This window comes from Podarcis cretensis (genome assembly GCF_951804945.1).
Source record: "Podarcis cretensis genome assembly, chromosome: 8".
Taxonomy (NCBI): Eukaryota; Metazoa; Chordata; class Lepidosauria; order Squamata; family Lacertidae; genus Podarcis; species Podarcis cretensis.
Window position 1 is genome coordinate 6,683,630 of NC_137177.1, and position 23,392 is coordinate 6,707,021.

At 47.6% G+C, this 23,392-nt stretch overlaps 1 protein-coding gene across 1 annotated transcript; it reads left to right on the top strand.

The window, feature by feature from the left end:
- The first annotated feature begins 1,283 nt into the window (after nucleotides 1-1,283).
- EIF3K (eukaryotic translation initiation factor 3 subunit K) lies at nucleotides 1,284-17,241 on the top strand. Its single transcript, XM_079985777.1, has 8 exons — nucleotides 1,284-1,441; nucleotides 4,908-5,006; nucleotides 6,156-6,276; nucleotides 7,625-7,699; nucleotides 10,239-10,305; nucleotides 11,783-11,860; nucleotides 14,898-15,023; nucleotides 17,112-17,241. The coding sequence occupies exons 1-8, from the start codon at nucleotides 1,383-1,385 to the stop codon at nucleotides 17,141-17,143; spliced, it is 657 nt and encodes a 218-aa protein (XP_079841903.1). The 5' UTR covers nucleotides 1,284-1,382; the 3' UTR covers nucleotides 17,144-17,241.
- Nucleotides 17,242-23,392: the final 6,151 nt, after the last annotated feature.

Consider the following 23,392-nt stretch of genomic DNA (forward strand, 5'->3'; position numbering starts at 1 on the left):
CAAAGATCTTAACCTGAAGCACTATTTCTGGGTTAGCAGAGTCTGTAACCTGAAGCGTATGTAACCTGAAGCATATGTAACCCGAGGTACCACTGTACATCCTATTGCAAGGATGTCCAATCAATAGATCCCTTGCTGATCCTGGTAGAGCGCAGGATCCTTATCGCGTTGAAAACGTTAGGGGGGGGGTGGAGCTAAAAATGGCCCAGCTGCGTCCTAAAGGAGATTAGGAAGGGTGGCCAGAATTATGCACCCGGCAGCCTTTCTCAACCTGTGGGTCCCCAGATGTTGTTGAACTACAACTCCCATCACCCCTAGCTAGCAAGGCCAGAGTTCAGGGATGATGGGAGTTGTAGTTCAGCAACATCTGGGGACCCCCAGGTTGAGAACCGCTGTAACCCACTGGCACCTCCATTTGAACTGCATGCATGGCTGCTGCTCAGGCGCTGGTCCCAGTCAGCAGCATCTCTGCTTGGTGCAATTTAAGTCCAGTGCAGTTTAAATCAGCGCCCAAGAAAAGTTCCGATTTCAGGCAGATGCAAGTAATAGACTATATGGAATTAGCAGAAATGACTGGCAGAATCCGAGACCTGGGAGAAGAATCGGTGGAAGAGGACTGGAAGAAGTTTAAAGACTATCTGCAGAAACACTGCAAAGTTTATGAATGCTAAAAGGATGTTGGACATGAAAATAATATGGCATTAGTGAAAAAACATGCAAAAATGTAATAGAAAAAAGGTGAATGACAAAAGTTTTATTATGTCAAAGGTAAATATTATGTTAAGGGTATTTAAATATAAGGAGGAAAGATTGGAGATATAATAGAGTGATTTTAATAATTAGAAATGATTTCTGAAAGAGGGTTAGAATTTGCTGTATTTGACTGGGCAAAGAGGAACACAAAAAAGGGAGGCGTGAGGAAGTCAGGAAAAAAAGTTATTCAAGTATGAATTTAAAAGCTGGAGTTTTTATTTCTTTTTTATTATTGTTAATTTTACTTTTTCTGTATGTTGTCTTTTTTCTTTGGTTCTGCTGTATGTGTATAAAAAACTTAATAAATATATTTTTTAAAAAAAGAAAAGTTCCGATTTCAAAAACCAAGCATAAGTTTCTAGTCCTGCATAGAATCTTCGAAGGGAGGGGGAGGAGCCGAAGCGGAAACCCGAAGGGGGCGGAGCCAGGAACGTCCCCCGCCTCTCCTCGGCCCTTTTCTCCGCGACGCATGCGCGTCACGCATCTCTAGCCTGCGGCGGAAGCGGAAGTCGGAGGCTGCCCTACCGGAAGTGCTTTCTGTTCCTGCTCCTTCCGCTTCCTGTGCTGAGGCCGCGGTCCTTTCCCTTCCTCTTCCGCCACCTCCTTCTGCGCTCCCGGTTCCGCGTGCCATGGCGCTCTTCGAGCAGATGCGGGCGAACGTGGGGAAGCTGCTGAAGGGCATCGACAGGTGCTGACCCGGAGGGGGGGGGGTTGATTGACAGGGGGTGGGGTAGGAGGGACCTGGTCGCGGTTACCAAGGCAACCACCACCACCCTCCTTCGGGGGCGACTTCAGAAAGCAAGCGACGCGGGTTGGGGGCTTCCCTTGTTTCCTTGAGGGGTACTCTGCACGTGCGCAGAGGCACGCCGCCTTTCCCGCCTGCGTTACGTCATTTATACCCGTTGTTGTTTAGTCCAGTGTTTCCCAACCTTGGGCCTCCAGCTGTTTTTGAACTACAACTCCCATCATCCCTGACTAGCAAGACCAGTGGCAAGGGATGATGGGAATTGTAGTCCAAAAACAGCTGGAGGCACAAGGTTGGGAAACACCTAGTCGTGTCCGACTCTTCGTGACCTCCTGGACCAGAGCACGCCAGGCACTCCTGTCTTCCACTGCCTCCCGCAGTTTGGGCAAACTCATGATTGTAGCTTCGAGAACACTGTCCCACCATCTCGTCCTCTGTCGCCCCCTTCTCTTTGTGCCCTCCATCTTTCCCAACATCAGGGTCTTTTCCAGGGAGTCTTCTCTTCTCATGAGGTGGCCAAAGTCTTGGAGCCTCAGCTTCAGGATCTGTCCTTCCAGTGAGCTCTCAGGGCTGATTTCTTCGTGCACACCCTGTGCCAAATTTTGCACACCTGCAGCCCTTGTGTACAGTGCCCCTGTGGGAATGCAGCCCTTGACAGAACGCATAGCCTTCCCCAGACCGCCTTTACCCTGGTCCAGAATCAAAGAAGGCACCCAGACTTGCCCAAAAGTCTTCCCTGTGCTATTTGGTAGCTGTGAGTGGGGAAGATGGAATTCTAAGAGAACGGGAAGCAACGTTGCATGCTGGTCTTCAGGAAGCGGTTGTTGTTGTTGTTTAGTCGTGTCCGACTCTTCGTGACCCCGTGGACCAGAGCACACCAGCCACTCCTGTCTTCCACAGCCTCCCGCAGTTTGGTCAAACTCATGCTGGTAGCTTCGAGAACACTGTCCAACCATCTCGTCCTCTGTCATCCCCTTCTCCTTGGGCCCTCCATCTTGCCCAACATCAGGGTCTTTTCCAGGGAGTCTTCTCTTCTCCTGAGGTGGCCAAAGTCTTGGAGCCTCAGCTTCAGGATCTGTCCTTCCAGTGAGCTCTCAGGGCTGATTTCCTCGTGCACACCCTGTGCCAAATTTTGCACACCTGCAGCCCTTGTGTACAGTGCCCCTGCGGGAATGCAGCCCTTGACAGAACGCATAGCCTTCCCCAGACCGCCTTACCCTGGTCCAGAATCAAAGAAGGCACCCAGACTTGCCCAAAAGTCTTCCCTGTGCTATTTGGTAGCTGTGAATGGGGAAGATGGAATTCTAAGAGAACGGGAAGCAACGTTGCATGCTGGTCTTCAGGAAGCGGTTGTTGTTGTTGTTTAGTCGTGTCCGACTCTTCATGACCCCCTGGACCAGAGCACGCCAGGCACTCCTGTTTTCCACTGCCTCCCACAGTTTGGTCAAACTCATGCTGGTAGCTTCGAGAACACTGTCCCCCCATCTCGTCCTCTGTCGTCCCCTTCTCCTTGTGCCCTCCAGCTTTCCCAACATCAGGGTCTTCTCCAGGGAGTCTCCTCTTCTCATGAGGTGGCCAAAGTCTTGGAGCCTCAGCTTCAGGATCTGTCCTTCCAGTGAGCTCTCAGGGCTGATTTCCTCGTGCACACCCTGTGCCAAATTTTGCACACCTGCAGCCCTTGTGTGCAGTGCCCCTGTGGGAATGCAGCCCTTGACAGAACGCATAGCCTTCCCCAGACCGCCTTACCCTGGTCCAGAATCAAAGAAGGCACCCAGACTTGCCCAAAAGTCTTCCCTGTGCTATTTGGTAGCTGTGAGTGGGGAAGATGGAATTCTAAGAGAACGGGAAGCAACGTTGCATGCTGGTCTTCAGGAAGCGGTTGTTGTTGTTTAGTCGTGTCCGACTCTTCGTGACCCCATGGACCAGAGCACGCCAGGCACTCCTGTCTTCCACTGCCTCCCGCAGTTTGGTCAAACTCATGCTGGTAGCTTCGAGAACACTGTCCAACCATCTCGTCCTCTGCCGTCCCCTTCTCCTTGTGCCCTCCATCTTTCCCAACATCAGGGTCTTTTCCAGGGAGTCTTCTCTTCTCCTGAGGTGGCCAAAGTCTTGGAGCCTCAGCTTCAGGATCTGTCCTTCCAGGGAGCACTCAGGGCTGATTTCCTTCAGAATGGATAGGTTTGATCTTCTTGCAGTCCATGGGACTCTCAAGAGTCTCCTCCAGCACCAGAATTCAAAAGCATCCATTCTCCGGCAATCAGCCTTCTTTATGGTCCAGCTCTCACTTCCATACATCACTACTGGGAAAACCAGAGCTTTAACTATACAGACTTTTACTAGCCGCTTTTGTCACCCAAACTGTCCCCGAGCGACTTTGTCTTGAGATGTACACCTAGGCAATGTTGTGAAACTATAGCGGTACCCCGGGTTAAGAACTTACTGTAATTCGTTCCGGATGTCCGTTCTTAAGCTGAAGCACCACTTTAGCTAATGGGGCCTCCTGGTGCCGCTGCACCGCCGCAGCACGATTTCTGTTCTCATCCTGAAGCAGTTCTTAACCCGAGGTACTATTTCTGGTCTGTAACCTGAAGCGTCTGTAACCCAAGGTACCACTGTATTGGGTTCTTCAAGGAAACTTTGCATAGGACTGTGGTTATGCCATTCTGAATAAATTGAGTATTCCGCTATGTACGGCTGCTCTTCAGTGTCTATGAATGTATATAAAATAATACACAACACAATCTCTGGATTCTTCATTGGGGGCCTGGCTGTGGGGGCTTTAACAATCAGGTCCTGTACTTTGTCATTTACCCTCCTTGGTGCCTTGCTGTAGTGTCCTGAAAAGGATCGTCTGCAGGTAACCCCATGGTTGTCATGCCAACAGGGAGGCCTTGCCCAGGATATTAAATCGCTCATTACAACCAGCTTGGGAATCTCCAATACAGTGGTACCTCTGGTTTAGAACTGAATTCGTTCTGAAGGTCCATTCTTAACCTGAGGTACCACTTTAGCTAATGTGGCCTCCCGCTGCGGCCACCCCACCGGAGCACAATTTCTGTTCTCATCCTGAAGCAAAGTTCTTACTATTTCTGGGTTAGTGGAGTCTGTAACCTGAAGCGACTGTAACCCGAGGTACCACCGTATAGGAAAATTGTTGGGAGGCTTCCCTTGTTTCCCCCGCTTCCTGGAGCGATGATCCCCAGAGTTCCCCTGTGAAGGAGGCATCGGCTGTCAAACCACTCTGGGAATTGTAGTTCTGTGCCCTGAACAAACTGCAGCTCCCAGGATTGTTTTGGGGGGTGGGGGGTAAGCCACGAGTGCTAAATGTAGCACCACGGTGCTGACTGCGTATGGTGTGGATGCGTCCTTAGCCTGGCGGTCCTCACCCCCAACCTTTTCTGCGTTTCAGGTATAACCCGGAGAATCTGGCCACGCTAGAGCGCTACGTGGAGACGCAAGCCAAGGAGAATGCCTACGACCTGGAGGCCAACCTGGCTGTGCTCAAACTGTGAGTGGCTGCTTGCTTGACCTTTTTTGGGGGTGAGGGGGTGAGTCCGCTATTGAAAGCAGTTCCAAGAAGTGCGGACAAACTAGGTGTGCTTGGGGGCCCAACTTGACCTAGGCACTGGTTTGGTGAAGAGCCTTGGGGCTAAATCTGTAAATGGATATGGGAACCAAGTGCCTCTCAAGGTTGGTGCAAGTTTTTGGAGGACAGTGAAGCACTTGGACCTATAGGGTTGCATTCGACTACTTTTAATAATACAGTGGTGCCTCTCAAGACGAAATTAATCCGTTCCGCGAGTCTCTTCGTCTAGCGGTTTTTTCGTCTTGCGAAGCAAGCCCATTGACGGCTTAGCGGATTAGCGCTATTAGCGGCTTTTAGCAGCTTAGCGGAGAAGCAGATAAGCGGCTTAGCGGCTTAGAAAAAGGGGGGGGGAAGGGAAAAAAACCCGCAGGAACTCGCAAGACATTTTCATCTTGCGAAGCAAGCCCATAGGGAAATTCGTTTTGCGAAGCACCTCCAAAACGGAAAACCCTTTCGTCTAGCGGGTTTTCCGTCTTGCGAGGCATTCGTCTTGCGGGGCACCACTGTAATAATAATTTTTATTTATACCCCGCCCTCCCCAGCCAAGGCCGGGCTCAGGGCAGCTAGCAAGCAATAATAAAAACAAGTTGAATGAATACAACTTAAAAACAAGATTAAAATACAACATTGAAATATTAAAATGCAGCCTCATCACAGGATGAGAAAGGAAAAAGAAAGAGGGGGAGGGAATCAAATTGGCTCCAAGCCAAAGGCCGGGCGGAACAACCCTGTCTTACAGGCCCTGCGGAAAGAAATCAGATCCTGCAGGGCCCTGGTCTCATGAGGCAGAGCGTTCCACCAGGCCGGAGCCAGTGTTGAAAAGGCCCCGGCTCTGGTTGAGGCTAATCTAACTTCCTTAGGGCCCGGGACCTCTAGGGTATTGCTATTTATGGACTTTAAGGCTCTCCGTGGGGCATACCGGGAGAGGCTGTCCCGTAGGTACGAGGGTCCTAGGCACACCGTGTAGACCTAATTCAGTCTTGACCATTAATTTCTAGTACCGATGCATACATGCTGATCTCCTTTCTGTCTGAGGTCCCAATATATTCTTTCTTTTTATCTCATATCCAGGTATCAGTTTAACCCTGCCTTCTTCCAAACCACAGTCACTGCCCAGATCCTCCTGAAAGCTCTGACCAACCTGCCCCACACAGATTTCACGCTCTGCAAGTGCATGATTGACCAGGCTCATGTATCCTTTATCCGAGGGGAAGGGAGTGCTGCACAGGAGCAAAGACTTGAGCAATGAACCAAGAGGTCCCAGATTCAACTTCCATTCCATTCCAACTCACAGATGCCTTGCTCCTCCACTTACAACATGGGGACAACACTATTGTTCTTTTCTTAACAAAGTTGTTGAGTTCCTGGGAGAATGTGTGTGAAGTGCAATGAGTGCTCTAAAATTGATAAGAAAATGTGAAATATTACTATCCTAAGGCAGTAAACCTTCAGTTTTTTGGACCTCAGTGCCACCCATAGCCCCAAGCTGCATTGCAACCGCTGCCAGCTAGGCTAAAGTTGTGTTTCTTTCCCACTGAAATTGTCAGGACATAAAAGATACTTCATCTCACCCAGCTTATGTCAGTTGCAAGAGCCATTCTGGTCCATTTCATTTTTAAAAATCCAAAAACAGCAACTAAGCAGTTCGAAAGCACGTCAATGTGCAAGTAGATAAATAGGTACCACTCCGGTGGGAAGGTAAATGGCGCTTCCGTGCGCTGCTCTGGTTCGCCAGAAGCGGCGTAGTCATGCTGGCCACATGACCCGGAAGCTGTACGCCGGCTCCCTCAGCCAATAAAGTGAGATGAGCGCCGCAACCCCAGAGTCGGCCACGACTGGACCTAATGATCAGGGGTCCTTTTACCTTAACCTAAGATGCCATAAAGTAGTGAGCAAGTTTTCAGGTTCCTTGAAGCTCTTCTTGGGAATGAGCGTTAAGTGAGAAAAAATGTACAGTGGTGCCTCGCAAGACGAAATTAATCCGTTCCGTGAGGCCCTTCGTATAGCGGTTTTTTCGTCTTGCAAAGCAAGCCCATTGACAGCTTAGCGGACACCAAATATAAAACACCAAATATAAAAACAATTGATTGAAATGCATCTTAAAAAACAAGATTAAAATACAACATAATAACATTAAAGTGCAGCCTCATTTCAGTGGAAACTCAAATCAAAAACTTTTTTGGGGGATGAAAACGTCAAGTCTTCACCAAGGCTAACTATCCAGACTGGTCCTACATGGGCCAGAAAAAAGCCAGGGAAGTCCCCAAATAGGAGTTCCAACACAGAAGGAGTGGGAGGGGTGAACTAATCTGTGGAATTACTGTCCATGCGATGACCCTGCAACAGTATTTAAGAAAGGATGCCCTTCTGCTTACATTAACGGGTAATAGTGTCTTTCCTGTAGCTGCGTAAAGACCTCTGTTCTGACTATACAGTGGGCTGTTAATACCTCGTAGCCTGCCCCATCCCTTAGATTTGGGGCAAGAAACCTCACACCTTCCCCCCTGTGCCATTTGCCGCCTTAATGCCATTTCTCCCAGCAAGAGGAGAGGCCCATCCGTCAGATCTTATACCTGGGTGAGCTGCTGGAGACCTGCCACTTTCAGGCTTTCTGGGTAAGCCAAGCTCAACTCTTACTCAACAATCCTTTGTGATTTTGAATGACATACGAGCCCAAGAGATGATTGCCAGGTTGAAACTTGTCTTGTCTTCGCTTTTCTTTCGTTTGTTTCAAAAACAATCAGAACAATCAGGACATGTCGACAGGAGCATAGAGGCAAAACACCTTGAGTGGGTGGTGATCTTCAGGGTCACAGTGAGGGTGAGGCTGGTGTTTGTGTCTGCTACCAGAGTTGGTTGATTCTTTAACGGATGTTGAGGGTGTGTAGCATGTACCGTATTTTTCGCTCTATAGGACGCACCAGACCATAGGAGGGGGAGAACAGGAAAAAAACAATTCTCCCCCTCTCTGCTCTGCGCCCCTTCAGCGAAGCGGCAGGAGAAACGGAGCCCCTTCCATTTCTCCTCCCGCTTCACAGGTGAGTAATTATTAGGGTGTGTATCCTGCACACATTCTCAGAAGCTCAGAAACATATAACATCAGCCATGCAAACATATCACAGTGAGCCATCAACCAGGGTTTGCCATGTACAAGTGATTTGCGTGTGCCTCGCTCTTCCTCACTTAATAATAATAATAATAATAATAATAATAATAATAATTTATTATTTATACCCTGCCCATCTGGCTGGGTTTCCCCAGCCACTCTGGGCGGCTTCCAACTGAATATTAAAAACAATACAGCATCAGATATTAAAAAATTCCCTAAACACGGCTGCCTTCAGTTGTCTTTTAAAAGTAAAATAGTTGTTTATTGCCTTGACATCTGATAGGAGGGCATTCCACAGGGCAGGAGCCACCACCGAGAAGGCCCTCTGTCTGATTCCCTGTTACCTGGCTTCAGCAGGGAGGGAGAGCTGCGCAGCACCCCTTCAGCGAAGCAGCAGGAGAAACGGAGCCCCTTCCATTTCTCCTCCCGCTTCGCTGAAGGGGTGCTGCGCAGTTCTCCCTCTCTGCTGAAGCCAGGAGAGTCTTGCTCTCCCGGCTTCAGCAAAAGGAACCCGAAGCCTTCGGAGCGCAGCGCGAGTTCCCGCTGCGCTCCAAAGGCTTCAGGCAGCTATCCCTGAAGCCTGGAAAGCGAGAGGGGTCAGTCCGCACCGACTCCTCTCGCTCTCCAGGCTTCGGCGAAAGCAATGCGAATCCTCCGGAGCGTGGAGGGAGTGCTCCCTCTGTGCTTCGGAGGCTTCGCGTTGCTATCGCTGAAGCCAAGGAGCCTACATTCACTCCATAGGACGCACACACATTTCCCCTTAATTTCTGGAGGGGGAAAAGTGCGTCTTATAGAGTGAAAAATACAGCACTTTAAGCTGTGATTCTGTCGTTTGGAGTGAGTGGATGGAACGAGTTAGATACTCTCCAGGGCAAGAGCTTTCCCTAGTATAGATCTGGACCCCTGTCTGGTGAGAGATGGAAGAGGAGTATTAGATAGTCCAGTGGGGCTCAGGCATCTGTGTACGCTTGGCAGTGACCCTTTGCATATGGGTTGTAATACTGGTGAATATGAGTGGCTTATTTATGAGTGGCTGATCAGGGTAACGCTTGCCCCTAGGGAATACTACACTACACTTGATCTTAGCCAAAAGTGTGAAGTGGATGGTGAGTGAGAATGGATGAATAAGTGCATGCATGTTGTGTTGTTTGAAATATTCTATTATCAATTACCCCGCCTCTTTGATTTTACAGTGGTACCTCGCAAGACGAATGCCTCGAAAGACGGAAAACTCGCAAAACGAAAGAGTTTTTCGTTTTTTGAGTTGCTTCGCAAGACGGATTTCCCTATGGGCTTGCTTAGCAAGACGGAAACGTCTTGCAAGTTTGTTTCCTTTGTCTTGCAAGTTTGTTTCCTTTGTCTTGCAAGTTTGTTTCCTTTGTCTTGCAAGTTTGTTTCCTTTGTCTTGCAAGTTTGTTTCCTTTTTCTTAAAACCGTGCATTCACTTCGAGGAGCAACTCATAGCACGAGGTGTGGTAGCCTTTTTTGAGGTTTTTGAAGACTTTGGTGATTTTTGAAGCTTTTCCAAAGTCCGTGCTTCGCAAGACAAAAAAATCGCAAGACGAAAAAACTCACGGAACGAATTAATTTCGTCTTGCGAGGCACGACTGTATTTCCTTTGTGTAAAATTTATGGATATAGATACTGTTTGTGGATTTGTTGCACAAATCATTTGAAGTGGTTCTTCTTTAACTTATTGTGTATGTAAACAGCTGTGAGATTTTTTTGATAGGAGTTGAAATTAAAAAGAAAAGAAAACATAAGCATATCCATTAGTATTGAAAGCATACACAGCTTTTTTAAGTGTGCTGCGTTTGATAAGTGTACTGATGTGGCTGCCTTAAATTTTTTATTTCTGATGTTCTGCAATTCCTTTTTTTTTTCTTTGCAGCTCTTTAAATGTACTATTGTTTGGGTGTATTTTTAGCTTCATTAAACTTCAAAAGCAAGTTTAGCTTCTCCTTGCTAATATCGGGGTGGGATGTCAGGGTGTATGGCTCAGCTGCTTTGATTCAAAGCGATATCTCTGTGTGTTTCCTTCCTAGCAAGCCCTAGATGAGAACATGGATCTCCTGGATGGGATCACTGGCTTTGAGGACTCTGTTAGGAAATGTAAGTCTGCTTCTCTCCTTCCTTGCCCCTTCAGACGCTAAAATCCAGTCCACTATATTTCTCTTTTTTTTTAATGAATATTTATTAGCATTTTTAAAAACAAGGCAAAAACAAAAATAAGCTAAAAATAACAAAAATCCAAAACTTACAAACAATTAAAAACACATAAAATTTCAATTACTTATTTTCTTTTAACTTGTTTCTCAGACCTCCTCACACCTCCCCTTCTTGTATTCCAATTTAAATTATTAGCTCAGCAAGTCCTTATTACTTATTTCTCAACTTTAACTTAATACAGCCTACTATATTTCTTTTAGGACTGTGTTCAATGTTGCACCTCTGCCTCCTGCACACCCTCAAAATTGGAGTTGGGGTCCCCCCCAGAGCAGATTATGGGAGCAGGGAAGAGTGGGAAAGGAAGGCCTGTTATGCCAGCAGGATTCTCCCACTGCAGCACTGAATACAGCCCTTAACGATATGTAACTCCTTTTGGTTAAACCGAAAAGTTGTTGGTTGTGCGGAAAATCCGCCCTTCAAATAAATGATGCCAGATTGATTAAAGGAAGAAGTCTGCTTACTTTGCTTGCCATCTTTCACATTCTTCCCTTTCCCTGAGGAGCTGAGCACTCTTTTCTGAGCTCCATGTGTGTTTATGTGCTCTCCTCAACCTCCTTAAGAGGAATGGTCGTTACAAGGCTATGGTTTTACCAATGGTACAGTGGTACCTCGGATTAAGAACTTAATTCATTCCGGAGGTCCGTTCTTAACCTGAAACTGTTCTTAACCTGAGGTACCACTTTAGCTAATGGGGCCTCACACTGCTGCCGCTGCGCAGCGTGTTTCTCCATTGCGTTCTGAATTTGAGCGTCTTCAAAGCCCATGACACCTTTGGTAAAGGCTGTTCTCCAACTGGAGCACTCGCAGGCCAGTGTTTACCAATTGTCGGTGTTTACGCTACATTTATTTTAGATTTGCCTTGGGAGAGTCTTTAAACCTCTTTTGTCGACCACCAGCATTACGCTTTTCATTTCTAAGTTCGGAATAGACCTCCGGTTAAGAACTTAATTCATTCCAGAGGTCCATTCTTAACCTGAAACTGTTCTTAACCTGAGGTACCACTTTAGCTAATGGGGCCTCCCACTGCCACTGCACGATTTCTGTCCTCATCCTGAAGCAAAGTTCTTAACCCAAGGTACTATTTCTGGGTTAGCGGAGCCTGTAACCTGAAGCGTCTGTAACCTGAAGCGTATTTAACCCGAGGTACCACTGTTCTTTCTGTCCTTCCACAGCCCCTTCCCAGAGCAAGTTCCCCCCTAACTTAAAGCACAGGGATTCAACTTGATATTCAGTTCCTTGGTTAAAGGAAACCTTGGCTAGCATTAACCATGGTTTCCCTTAACTGAGGAATGGCAACCTGTGTTCATTCAGAGCCCATGTTGAACCACAATTCTAAGTCTCTTGTCCTGTCTCTCTGCAGTTATCTGTCATGTGGTGGGGATCACGTACCAGCACATTGACCGCTGGCTTCTGGCCAAGATGCTGGGAGACCTCACAGGTGAGTAACTATTAGGGTGTGTATCCTGCACGCATTCTCAGAAGCTCAGGAACATATAACATCAGTGATGTGCACACATCACAGTGAGCCATCAACCAGGGTTTTCCATGTACAAGTGACTTGCGTGTGCTTTGCTCTTATTATTATTATTATTATTTTTATGGGACGCGGGTGGCGCTGTGGGTTAAACCACAGAGCCTAGGACTTGCTGATCAGAAGGTCAGCGGTTCGAATCCCCGTGACGGGGTGAGCTCCCGTTACTCAGTCCCTGCTCCTGCCAACCTAGCAGTTCAAAATAAAGTGAGATGAGCACCGCAACCCCAGAGTTGGTCATGACTGGACCTAATAGTCAGGGGTCACTTTACCTTTACCGTACTATTATTTATACCCCGCCCATCTGGCTGGGTTTCCCCAGCCACTCTGGGCGGCTTCCAACTGAATATTAAAAACAATACAGCATCAAACATTTAAAATACAATATAAGACATTAAAAACTTCCCTAAACAGGGCCACCTTCAGTTGTCTTTTAAAAGTAAAATAGTTGTTTATTGCCTTGACATCTGATAGGAGGGCATTCCACAGGGTGGGCGCCACTACCGAGAAAGCCCTCTGTCTGATTCCCTGTAACCTCACTTCTCACAGCGAGGTAACCACCAGAAGGCCCTTGGCGCTGGACCTCAGTGTCTGGGCAAAACCATGGGGGTGGAGACACTCCTTCAGGTATACAGCACCAAGGCCGTTTCGGGCTTTAAAGGTCAGTACCAACACTTTGAATTGTGCTCAGAAACGTACTGGGAGCCAATGAAGATCTTTCAGGACCGGTGTTATATGGTCTCGGCGGCCGCTCCCAGTCACCAGTCTAGCTGCCGCATTCTGGATTAATTGCAGTTTCCGGGTCACCTTCAAAGGTAGCCCCAGGTAAAGCGCATTGCAGTAGTGTTGAGGAAATGTATTGTGATCCCTGGTATACTGTTGCATACCTGGGATATAGGCTCTCCACTTCCCACTCCAAACAAACTACAGTGATGATTCGCTTGTTTTGGGTGTAATGGTGAGCCAGGGTACATGGTTTATTCTAGCTGTACGCTAGCAGGGAGGAGCAAACCAGACAGGATTTGCTTTTGTGCAGCAAGACATGATTTGCAGGGATGTGTGAAGATGGCCAGGGTCTTGCAATCCCTTTTTTTGATGACTAGCAGATGTTTTAGATATGTGGCCTTGATTTCAGCCATAAACTGGCCCTGCTTTGTTGAGTTTGGGAATTGGTCTCTGTGTTTAGTGATAATTTTGTTGCATCAGTAGCGGTCCTCTGACCATCCCTGTCCATGAAGAGTTTCTTGTGGTCCAATATGAGCCAGGAAAAATAATTCAGTTACTTTAGAAATCTTCCTTCTATACATTTGTTGTTGTTGTTTAGTCGTTTAGTCGTGTCCGACTCTTCGTGACCCCCTGGACCAGAGCACACCAGGCACTCCTGTCTTCCACTGCCTCCTGCAGTTTGGTCAAACTCATGCTGGTAGCTTCGAGAACACTGTTCAGCCATCTCCTCCTCTGTCGTCCCCTTCTCCTTGGGCCCTCCATCTTTCCCAACATCAGGGTCTTTTCCAGGGATTCTTCTCTTCTCATGAGTATTGGAGCCTCAGCTTCAGGATCTGTCCTTCCAGTGAGCACTCAGGGCTGATTTCCTTCAGAATGGAGAGGTTTGATCTTCCTGCAGTCCATGGGACTCTCAAGAGTCTCCTCCAGCACCAGAATTCAAAAGCATCCATTCTTCGGCAATCAGCCTTCTTTATGGTCCGGCTCTCACTTCCATACATCACTACTGGGAAAACCATAGCTTTAACTATACGGACCTTTGGCAGCAAAGTGATGTCTCTGCTTTTTAAGATACATTTACCTCTTTTTAAAGCTAGGAACTAGAGAAATATTTTTATACGTGGCAGAGAAGGAACACTGGCTTTTGAGGTGGATGTAAGTAAAGAAATGGGTTGCTGGGCAGCCTTCTGTGTACAGATGAAATTTATTACAGTCAGAGACCAGCTTGAGAAACGCAAATGGAACTACAATCCCAATAGCAAAACAAACACTTAAAACAATATACAACGATGGATTTGAAGTTTAAAAGTGCGATAGGTATATAAACACATAAAAACTTTAAAATAGACTACCTTAGAGAAATGACCCAAAGCTGCCCGTGGATCTGGGTTTGGGAATTTTCTTAACAAGCCAGATTGAATTGGGGGGTGGTCTGCACCTACAGATCTGACCTTCTGTGTATGTTCTTCAGTGGAGAGGTAGGATTCTGTCCCTTTTGCATCAACCGAGGCCAAGTGAAACCTTGGAAGCTGTTTTTGATCTTGGTATGTGATATCAGGTGGGACGCAGGTGGCGCTGTGGGTTAAAGCCTCAGCGCCTAGGGCTTGCCGATCGAAAGGTCGGCGGTTCGAATCCCTGCGGCGGGGTGCGCTCCCGCTGCTCGGTCCCAGCGCCTGCCAACCTAGCAGTTCGAAAGCACCTCCGGGTGCAAGTAGATAAATAGGGACCGCTTACCAGCGGGAAGGTAAACGGCGTTTCCGTGTGCGGCTCTGGCTCGCCAGAGCAGCGATGTCACGCTGGCCACGTGACCCGGAAGTGTCTCCGGACAGCGCTGGCCCCTGGCCTCTTAAGTGAGATGGGCGCACAACCCCAGAGTCTGTCAAGACTGGCCCATACGGGCAGGGGTACCTTTACCTTTACCTTTACCTATGTGATATCACCTTACGGTTGGGAGTGGGGTTTCCTGATGATGGTACCAGCGCTGGCATTTTGATGTCAGACAGATCATTTTGTTTCCCCCCCCCCCCCAGGCTTTTTAATTTAATCTGTTTTCTCTCCTCCATGGTTCTGGGCTGTTATTTAGAATTCTGCTGCTTTTAGCATTTAGTGTTAAGTCATGTCTGCTCCCCCACTGGGATTTGTTTGCGGTGCAGGATGAAACTTATTTTATAGCATGTCCATCCTCTACCCAGCCCCTTGATGCTTCTCTTGTTTATTGCAGACAACCAGCTGAAGTCTTGGATGAGCAAATACGGCTGGACAGAGACGGAGCCTGGGACCATCTTCATCTGCAACCAGGAGGAGAGCATCAAGCCCAAGAACATTGTGGAGAAGATAGACTTTGACAGTGAGCATCTTCTCAGCTTCTCTAACCAATGAGGCTCTTGTCCTCTTTCTTGAAGCATCTCCTAAGCTAGACGGTGGCTGTGTTGCAAGCAGGGCTGGTGTGCTCTCTGCAATTTGCTAGCATGAAGCAAAGCTAAGTTCAGTGGCCTGTCGATAAACTGAACAGGTTTGCCTACTCATCTTACTAATGACTTACAGCATGATCCTGCTCCCAATCACTGCTAGCATTGCCCACCATATTCAGGCACATATTTATAGCAGAGGTGGGTCATCTCCCAGGGACTACATATGAGTGGAAGGTGTGTCCAGTAACACACTCTCCATCCTCTTGTCTGGATAAGCAAGAGTGGGTGGCGCTGTGGGTTAAACCACAGAGCTAGGACTTGCCAATCAGAAGTTCGGCGGTTCAAATTGCCGCCACGGGGTGAGCTCCCATTACTCGGTCCCAGCTCCTGCCTACCTAGCAGTTCGAAAGCATGTCAAAGTGCAAGTAGATAAATAGGTACTGCTCCGGCGGGAAGGTAAACGGTGTTTCCGTGCGTTGCTCTGGTTCGCCAGAAGCGGCTTAGTCATGCTGGCCACATGACCCAGAAGCTGTACGCCGGCTCCCTCGGCCAGTAAAGCAAGATGAGCTCCGCAACCCCAGAGTTGGCCACAACTGGACCTAAGGATCAGTGGTCCCTTTACCTTTACCTTATTGTCCCAATGCAAAGACACAACCCAGCCATGAAAAATCACCAGAGGACGACACAGCACAGGGCCAGTGGGGGATGTGGCTGGCCAGAGTCTTAAGGGCCAGGAATATACCGTATTTTTCGCTCCATAAGACACACCTGACCATAAGACGCACCTAGTTTTTAGAGGGGGAATGCAAGAAAAAAAATATTGTTTAAAGGGAGCGCTGAGCGGAGCCTTTATGCATCCCAAGCTCTGCTCAGTGCTCCCTTTCACAAGCCACGTGGAGCGTGTGTGCAGCGCTTGTGGGCTTTTTCCCGAGGAGGGAGAAGGGCAGCCCATCTCTGATGGGTTACCCTTCTCCCTCCTCAGGGAAAAGCCGCCAAGAGCCACACACATGCTCCACGCGGCTCTTTAAAGGGAGCGTGGCTCTTGGGGGCTTTTCCGCCAGCTGATGAAGGCTCCCCGCTGCCCTGCAGAGGCTGCGGGCGGCTAAGCCAGAAGCTAGAACAGCGAGAGGGAGTGCTGCACAGCGATCCCTCTTGCTGTTCTGGCTTTTGGGATAGCTGCGCAGCCTGCATTCACACCATAAGACACACACACACATTTCCCCTTACTTTTTAGGAGGGAAAAGGTGCGTCTTAATAGAGCGAAAAATACAGTGTTTTTGTGTGTGTATATGTGTGTGTGTGTGTGTGTATATACAGTGGTACCCCGCAAGACGAACACCTCGCAAGACGGAAAACCCGCTAGACGAAAGGGTTTTCCATTTTGGAGGCGCTTCGCAAAACGAATTTCCCTATGGGCTTGCGAGTTCCTGTGGGGTTTTTTCCCTTCCCCCCCCCTTTTCCTAAGCCCTAAGCCACTTATCAGCTGATCCGCTGATAAGCCGCTTATCAGCTGATCCGCTAAAAGCCGCTAAACCGCTAATGGCGCTAATCCGCTAAGCTGTCAGTGGGCTTGCTTCGCAAGACGAAAAAACCGCTATACGAAGAGCCTCATGGAACGGATTAATTTCGTCTTGTGAGGCACCACTGTGTGTGTGTGTGTGTGTGTGTATACATGGAAACATGGAATTCTCTTGAATTTCTGTCTTTGTGCAGAATTACAGTGTCTGTACAGACTCTGCAAGTATCCCATTTAAGTGTGTGAACCTTCTTCTTTACAATATTCCTGGGTTGGGGGGGAAATGCATATGCCTGTGGTTGACAAATCAGTGTGAGTACTGTGCCCCCTGCTGTAGAAGGGAGAACTCAGTTGTAGATCATTGCTTTGCATTAAAAAAATACACCCAAGTTTACTCCTCAGTGAAGCCATTGCTGGTTGGACAGTCCTAGCCTTGATGGGTCGCTGGTCCGACTTGCTCAAAGGCATCTCCACCTTTTAAGTTTCCCTCTTTCTGCTTCCCTTTCAGGTGTCTCCAGCATCATGGCTTCTTCACAGTGAGGGAGGCCTCTTCAGGCAGTTCTCCCGTTTCCTGTTGCGTATTTAATTTTAACACCCCATTGTAAAAAAGACCATAGCCAATAAATGATTCTGTCTAACCTCTGCCTCTTGTGTTGACGCAGCCTCTACATCAGTCTGTGGGGGCTGAAAGGGGAGCAGCGAAAGCATTGCCCCCCATGGAAAGATCTGAAGGACTTGGTGTGTTCCAGGACTGGGCTGTTTACTAAAGGTGTCAAATATCTGGAGAGAAGGTGGATAGAGACAAACGAGGGGTTAAATTCAGTTGCAGGACTTTGATGTTTCTCTCAGCAATGGTCAGCCACTCACTTCCTGGAAAGGGGCAATAGCTCAGTTGGTAGAGCATGAGTTTCTTAATTTCAGGGTCATGGGTTCGAGCCCCGTGTTGGACAAAATATTTTTGCAGTACGGGGGGGTTGGACTAGATGACCCGTGTGGTCCCTTCCAACTCTACAAGTTTTATGATTCTTATTTAAAGCCAGGTTCCCCCATGCCTGTCAGCATCGCCCTTGAGCCAGTGTCACCAACTGGACTCATGCACTTCAACCCCGACTGGGCTAGGCGAGCTGGGTAGCACTTCCAGAGACCACCTTCTAGGCAGGAACAGGTCAAAGTGCTGTGGACTCACAGCTTAGAGTTGTGAGCACCGGATTCACTTCCACAATACAGTCGTCGCACAGCAGAGTATAGCAGAGTCTGGCAGTGTATACACGACTCGGAGAGCAGCTCTGTAGAATATCTTCTTTTATTCTATAACTATAATACAAAACTATATACAGAGCTAAATAGGTCTAAGCATAAATGAATGCTGCACTGAGTGTCTGCAGCTGCTCTTAGCAGCAAACTTATCTCTACACACGATCTCTAACACTCAGTCTCTCTCTCTCTCCGACACACTGACTGACTGACTGACTGACTTGGTGCTGGAGCTGAATAAGTAGAAAGCAGCACACTGCTCCTCCTCTCTGTAGAATCAGCAGACTCGTCAGGAGATTCTTGGATATGGGAGGGGTGAAATCTCCTCAATGCCATCATCCCAGATTCCTTGCTTTCGAGTCTCATTGCCCCAGCTGCTGTCCACAACACCCTTCTTCTGCCTTTGAGATCAGAATAAAGGCTAGAAAGCAGCAGCTTGGGTTTGGTCCAAAGGCTGACAACTTCTTCTAGGCCAGAGACGGGGAATCTCTGGGCCACTGGCTGAACTCAGCCTGCGGGTCAATTTTTCTACACCTGCCACTCCACACCTGATGTCATACGTGACAGAGCAGGTAGAGTTGGTGCTTCTAGCACAGAATTGGGATCCTTAATACGTGCTTCCAGCATGTTTCCAGCAGAGAAGTGGCAAGGGGAAGCTGATGGCCGGTGGAACCAAAGACTGCTGGGTCAGCAGCACACGGAGCTTTGCAGGCCCAAATTTGGGACTTCAAAGCACCAAATCAAAGTGTCCTGGTGATGTCAGGTGATGGGCAGGTGGTCAAACCTGGCCCATGAGGCTAGATCCTAATGAAGATCCGGCCTGCGTAGGCAAAAAAAGGTTCCTCATCTCTGATCACCACCATAAATAGCGGAAGTAAATAAATCAGGGGCATAGCTGGTTCTTAATAGGCTTGACTACTGTAATTCGCTGTACGCGGGGCTGCCCTTGAAGCTGTCCCAGAAACTCCAGCGGGTGCAGAATGCTGCAGAGAGGCTCCTCACGGGGTCTCTGCCATGGGAGCATATTCACCCAGTGCTTTTCCAGCTGCATTGGTTCCCGGTGGAGTACAGGGTCAGATTTAAGGTGCTGGTTTTGACTTTTAAAGCCCTTCATGGCCTAGGACCCTCGTACCTACGGGATCGCCTCTCCCAGTAGGCCCCACAAAGGACCTTAAGGTCCACGTATAGCAACACCCTAGAGGTCCCAGGCCCTAAGGAAGTCAGATTAGCCTCAACCAGAGCCAGGGCCTTCTCAACACTGGCTCCGGCCTGGTGGAACGCTCTGTCTCTTGAGACCAGGGCCCTGCGGGATCTGATTTCTTTCCGCAGGATCTGTAAGACAGAGTTGTTCCACCTGGCCTTTGGCTCAGAATCAGTTTGATTCCCTCCCCCTTTTTCTTTTTCCTTTCTCCTCCTATGATGAGATTGCTCCCTAATTGTTTTAATGTTGTATCTTAATCTTTTAAATTGTATTTTAATCAACTTGTTTTTATTATTGGTTGTTAGCTGCCCTGAGCCTGGTCTTGGCTGGGGAGGGCGGGGTATAAATAAAAATTTATTATTAGTAGTATTATTATTAATGCTATGCTTGGAGTGGGTGGGGCGAGCTCTTCAAGCTGGCAAGTGTACACATTTTAGCTGCCCTGTTGCACATGGGCACAGGAGCCAACCTGATTCATCATGCCAAATCCTCTCCCTCGAGGTGCTGAAAATACAGATCAAAACCCTCACTTGGATCACTGCCCAAACTGAACGGAGCATTGTGGCCTCGTCTTCCCTGCCAAGCGATGTCAAAGTCCAACTTGTGTGTGTGTGTGTGTGTGTGTGTGTGTGTGTGTGTGTGTGTGTTCATTTGGGGCTTGGTCAAATCTTCTGGAACTTGCTTCTATCTTCTGTTGACACGCTGTTCGCATTATTGCCATCAGATGGTGCTGGAAACCCAAAATAGAGAAAGGAGCCTTGGCTCTGTGATCTTTCCGCAGCTAATGGAAGCAAAAAGCTGTTGTGGGTTTCATCTGTCCTGACCTTTCAGAAATTCTGCTTATCCTTTTGTTTGGAGAGTGGCCGGATGTTGCCCACACTCTTCGAAATCCAGTGCTGCACTCTTCAGGACTAGAAGCTTGTGTTCGTTTTGGAACAGCACTGCAGCTTCCTGGATTCTCAGAAACAAATCTCTGCCTTTGCGCGTTGCGGTTTCAGAAGCCCCATGCAGTGTTGGTGCTGACTTTTAAAGCCCTAAATGGCCTCGGTCCAGTATACCTGAAGCGTCTCCACCCCCATTGTTCTTCCCAGACACTGAGGTCCAGTGCTGAGGACCTTCTGGCGGTTCCCTCACTGCAAGAAGCCAAGTTGCAGAGAACCAGGGCCTTCTCGGTAGTGGCACCCACCCTGTGGAACGCCCTCCCGCCAGATGTTAAAGAGAAAAACTACCAGACTTTTAGAAGGCATCTGAAGGCAGCCCTGTTTAGGGAAGCTTTTAATGTTTAATAGGTTATTGTATTTTAGTGTTCTGTTGGAAGCCGCCCAGAGTGGCTGGGGAAACCCAGCCAGATGGGCGGGGTATAAATAATAAATTATTATTATTATTATTATTATTATTATTATTATTACTTCCAACAGTGTGGCAGGCACAGTTCATGAGAGTGTCTGCAGGTCACAGGAACAAGTGGTGGTGTTTGCATGGGCTTATAATCAGTTAACCCAACAGAGAAAATGGGAGCAGCAGAAAAGGGGTGTTTAGAGCACGCGCCGTCAGCGTCCGGTCTTCGGATGCTGTTGGGATTCCCAGTCCCATCATCCTCAAACGTTGGCCATTGTAGCTGTGTTTTGGAGTCCAACAGTGTCTTGAGGATCCCATCCTTGGCTGCCTCTGGTCCAGAGACTTCTTGCGAGTAGGGGCAGCCTGGGCCAGAGATATTATTGGTGATGGAGGCACAGGTGGGACTAACGTGGTTCTCAAACACTGAAGCAAGTGAGTTTGGTAGGGAAATAGGTGCATAGATCAGATGAGAATTGACCTGCTTGGCGAATATTATTGGCCCCAAAATGGAAACAAGAAGAGTTACCGACGACTGAAGAATGGAGGATGAAGTTAAAGGACTATGCAGAATTAGATAAACTAACAGGAAGGATTCGAAACCGCCGAGACCAGAAGTTCACGGAAGACTGGAGTAAATTTACGGACTATTTGAAAAGAATTGTAAAGAACACGTTTGCAGGGTTGAAAGAAGTTTTGTGAGGAGTATCATTAGAAGTATTGTAAAAATGGACAAGGGGGCGGATGATTTGTTAAGAGATGCAAAGGCAATATAAAGTTAAGAAAATGCATAAGAAGTGGTTAAAACAGTGGATCATCAGAGGTGTTGATGGAAGTCTAAAAATATTGTATATTTATCCAAAAATATTGGATAAGTTTTGTGGTACATTTTATAATTTATATGTTAAAAATAATAAAAAAAAATATTATAAAAAAGAGAGAATTGACCTGCTTGGTTTTCTTTTATCCGAAACCTTCCAACATTCAATTTCATTGGATGCCCATGAGTTCTAGTGTAGGAAAGAGGGAGAGAGAAAAAAACCTTTCTCTATCTGCTGTCTCCATGCCAGGTGTAATTTTATAAACGATCGTGTGGCCTCTTAAATTTTATCTAAACTAAAAAGTGCTGCAAGAGAAGTGCTGCTCCATGTAAAGCTGCGATTCCCAAAAAAATTATGGGATGCCCCCCTTAGGCAGCTTCAAGGCTTTCCCCAGAGAGTGAAGTTCGGGGGGCGGGGGCGGAAAGTGTCGAGGAATCTCTGGGTGAGGCTGCATGATGAGTAGTAGGGCAGGAGACAAAAATCTTCCTAGCACGTTTAATGGGAAATATTCCTAACTCGTTTAATGTTAGCAACAGCTAAAAGGATTACAAGCTTAACACGAGTCAACGGTGTAATGCAGCGGCGAAACAAAAAGCAAAAACCCTAACGCAATTCTAGGCTGCATCAGCATAAGTATAGTGTCCAGAAAATAAGGGAAGTAAGTGTTTAATTTTATTCTGCCTTCCATCACAGCTCTCCTGGAGCCCTGTGTCCAATTCTGGTCTCCACAGTTTAAGAAGGAGGCTGACAAGCGAGTGTGTGTAGAAGAGGTGATCAAGGGTCTGGAATCGAAGCCTTATGGGGAACAGTCGAGGGAGTTGGGCATCTTTAGCCTGGAGAAGAGGAGACTGAAAGTTGAAATGATAGCCATCTTCAAAAATCTGAAGGGGTGTCTTGTGGAAGATGGAGTAAGCTTGTTTTCTCCTGCTTCAGAGGGTAGGACCCCAAACGATGGATTTAAATGACAAGAAAGGATATTCCAGCCCCGCGGAGGACCTTAAGGTCCACAAATGACAACACCTTGGAGGTCCCAAGTTGCAAGGTGGTTAGATTGGTCTCAACTAGGGCCAGGGCCTTTTCAGTACTGGCCCCGACTTGGTGGAACGCTCTGTCACAAGAGACCAGGGCCCTGCAGGACTTGACATCTTTCCGCAGGGCCTGCAAGACAGAGCTGTTCCGCCTGGCCTTTGGTTTGGACTCAGTCTGACCCTTAGGTCTTCCCTCCCTTACGGTTTGATCTACGGGCTACTTTTAAAATGAGGCTGCATTTTAAATTGCATTTTAACCTGTATTTTAAATTGGGTTTCCTCCCCCCCCCTTTATTATGTTTCTATTTTAATGTAGTGTTAGCCGCCTTGAACTTGGCTCTGGAAGGGGAGGGCAGGGTATAAATAAAAATTATTATTATTATTATTATACTAAATGAAAGGAGATTCTGACTAAACATTAGGAAGATCTTTCTGACAGTAAGGTAAGCATAAGGTAAATGAAAAGGACCCCTGTACGGTTAAGTCCAGACAAAGGCCACTATGGGGTATAGCGCTCATTTTGCTTTTCAGGCCGAGGGAACCGGTGTTTGTCTGTAGACAGCTTTCCGGGTTGCGTGGCCAGCATGACTAAACCGCTTCTGGCTCAAAGGAACACCGTGACAGAAGCCAGAGCACATGGAAATGCCATTTACCTTCCCGCCGGAGCGGTACCTATTTATTTACTTGCACTGGCGTGCTTTTGAACTGCTAGGTTGGCAGGAGCTGGGACAGAGCAACAGGAGCTCACCCCGTTGCGGGGATTCAAACAGCCGACCTTACAATCAGCTCGGTGATTTAGACCACAGCACCACCCCCATCCCTGTTCCATTTGACAGTGGAACGGATTCAGAACGTAGTGGACTCTTCTTCATGGGAAGTTTCCAAGCAGAGGTTGGATGGCCAGCTGTCAGGGATTCCCCCCCCCCAATACTTTTATTGCTTTTTTGTAACAACAACAAATAAAATAAATACTCTTACATTCAAAAATTTGGATGTCTTCTTATTTACCCTGCGCCTTATTGCGCCCGGACTTCCTTCCATCCCTTCAACGGTTTTCATGTCTCAAATTTTTTCTTAGAATTTCTTATTTGCACTCCATCCACATCACAAGATTTACATTGATCCTGCTACGGTTTTTAAATTCTTACAA

Excerpts from the sequence above, each read along its gene's own strand:
- EIF3K (XM_079985777.1), top strand. The coding sequence starts at position 1,383 with ATGGCGCTCTTCGAGCAGATGCGGGCGAACGTGGGGAAGCTGCTGAAG. Across the intron at positions 5,007-6,155 it reads AACCTGGCTGTGCTCAAACT|GTATCAGTTTAACCCTGCCT; the intron begins GTGAGTGGCTGC and ends TCTCATATCCAG. Across the intron at positions 6,277-7,624 it reads GCATGATTGACCAGGCTCAT|CAAGAGGAGAGGCCCATCCG; the intron begins GTATCCTTTATC and ends CATTTCTCCCAG.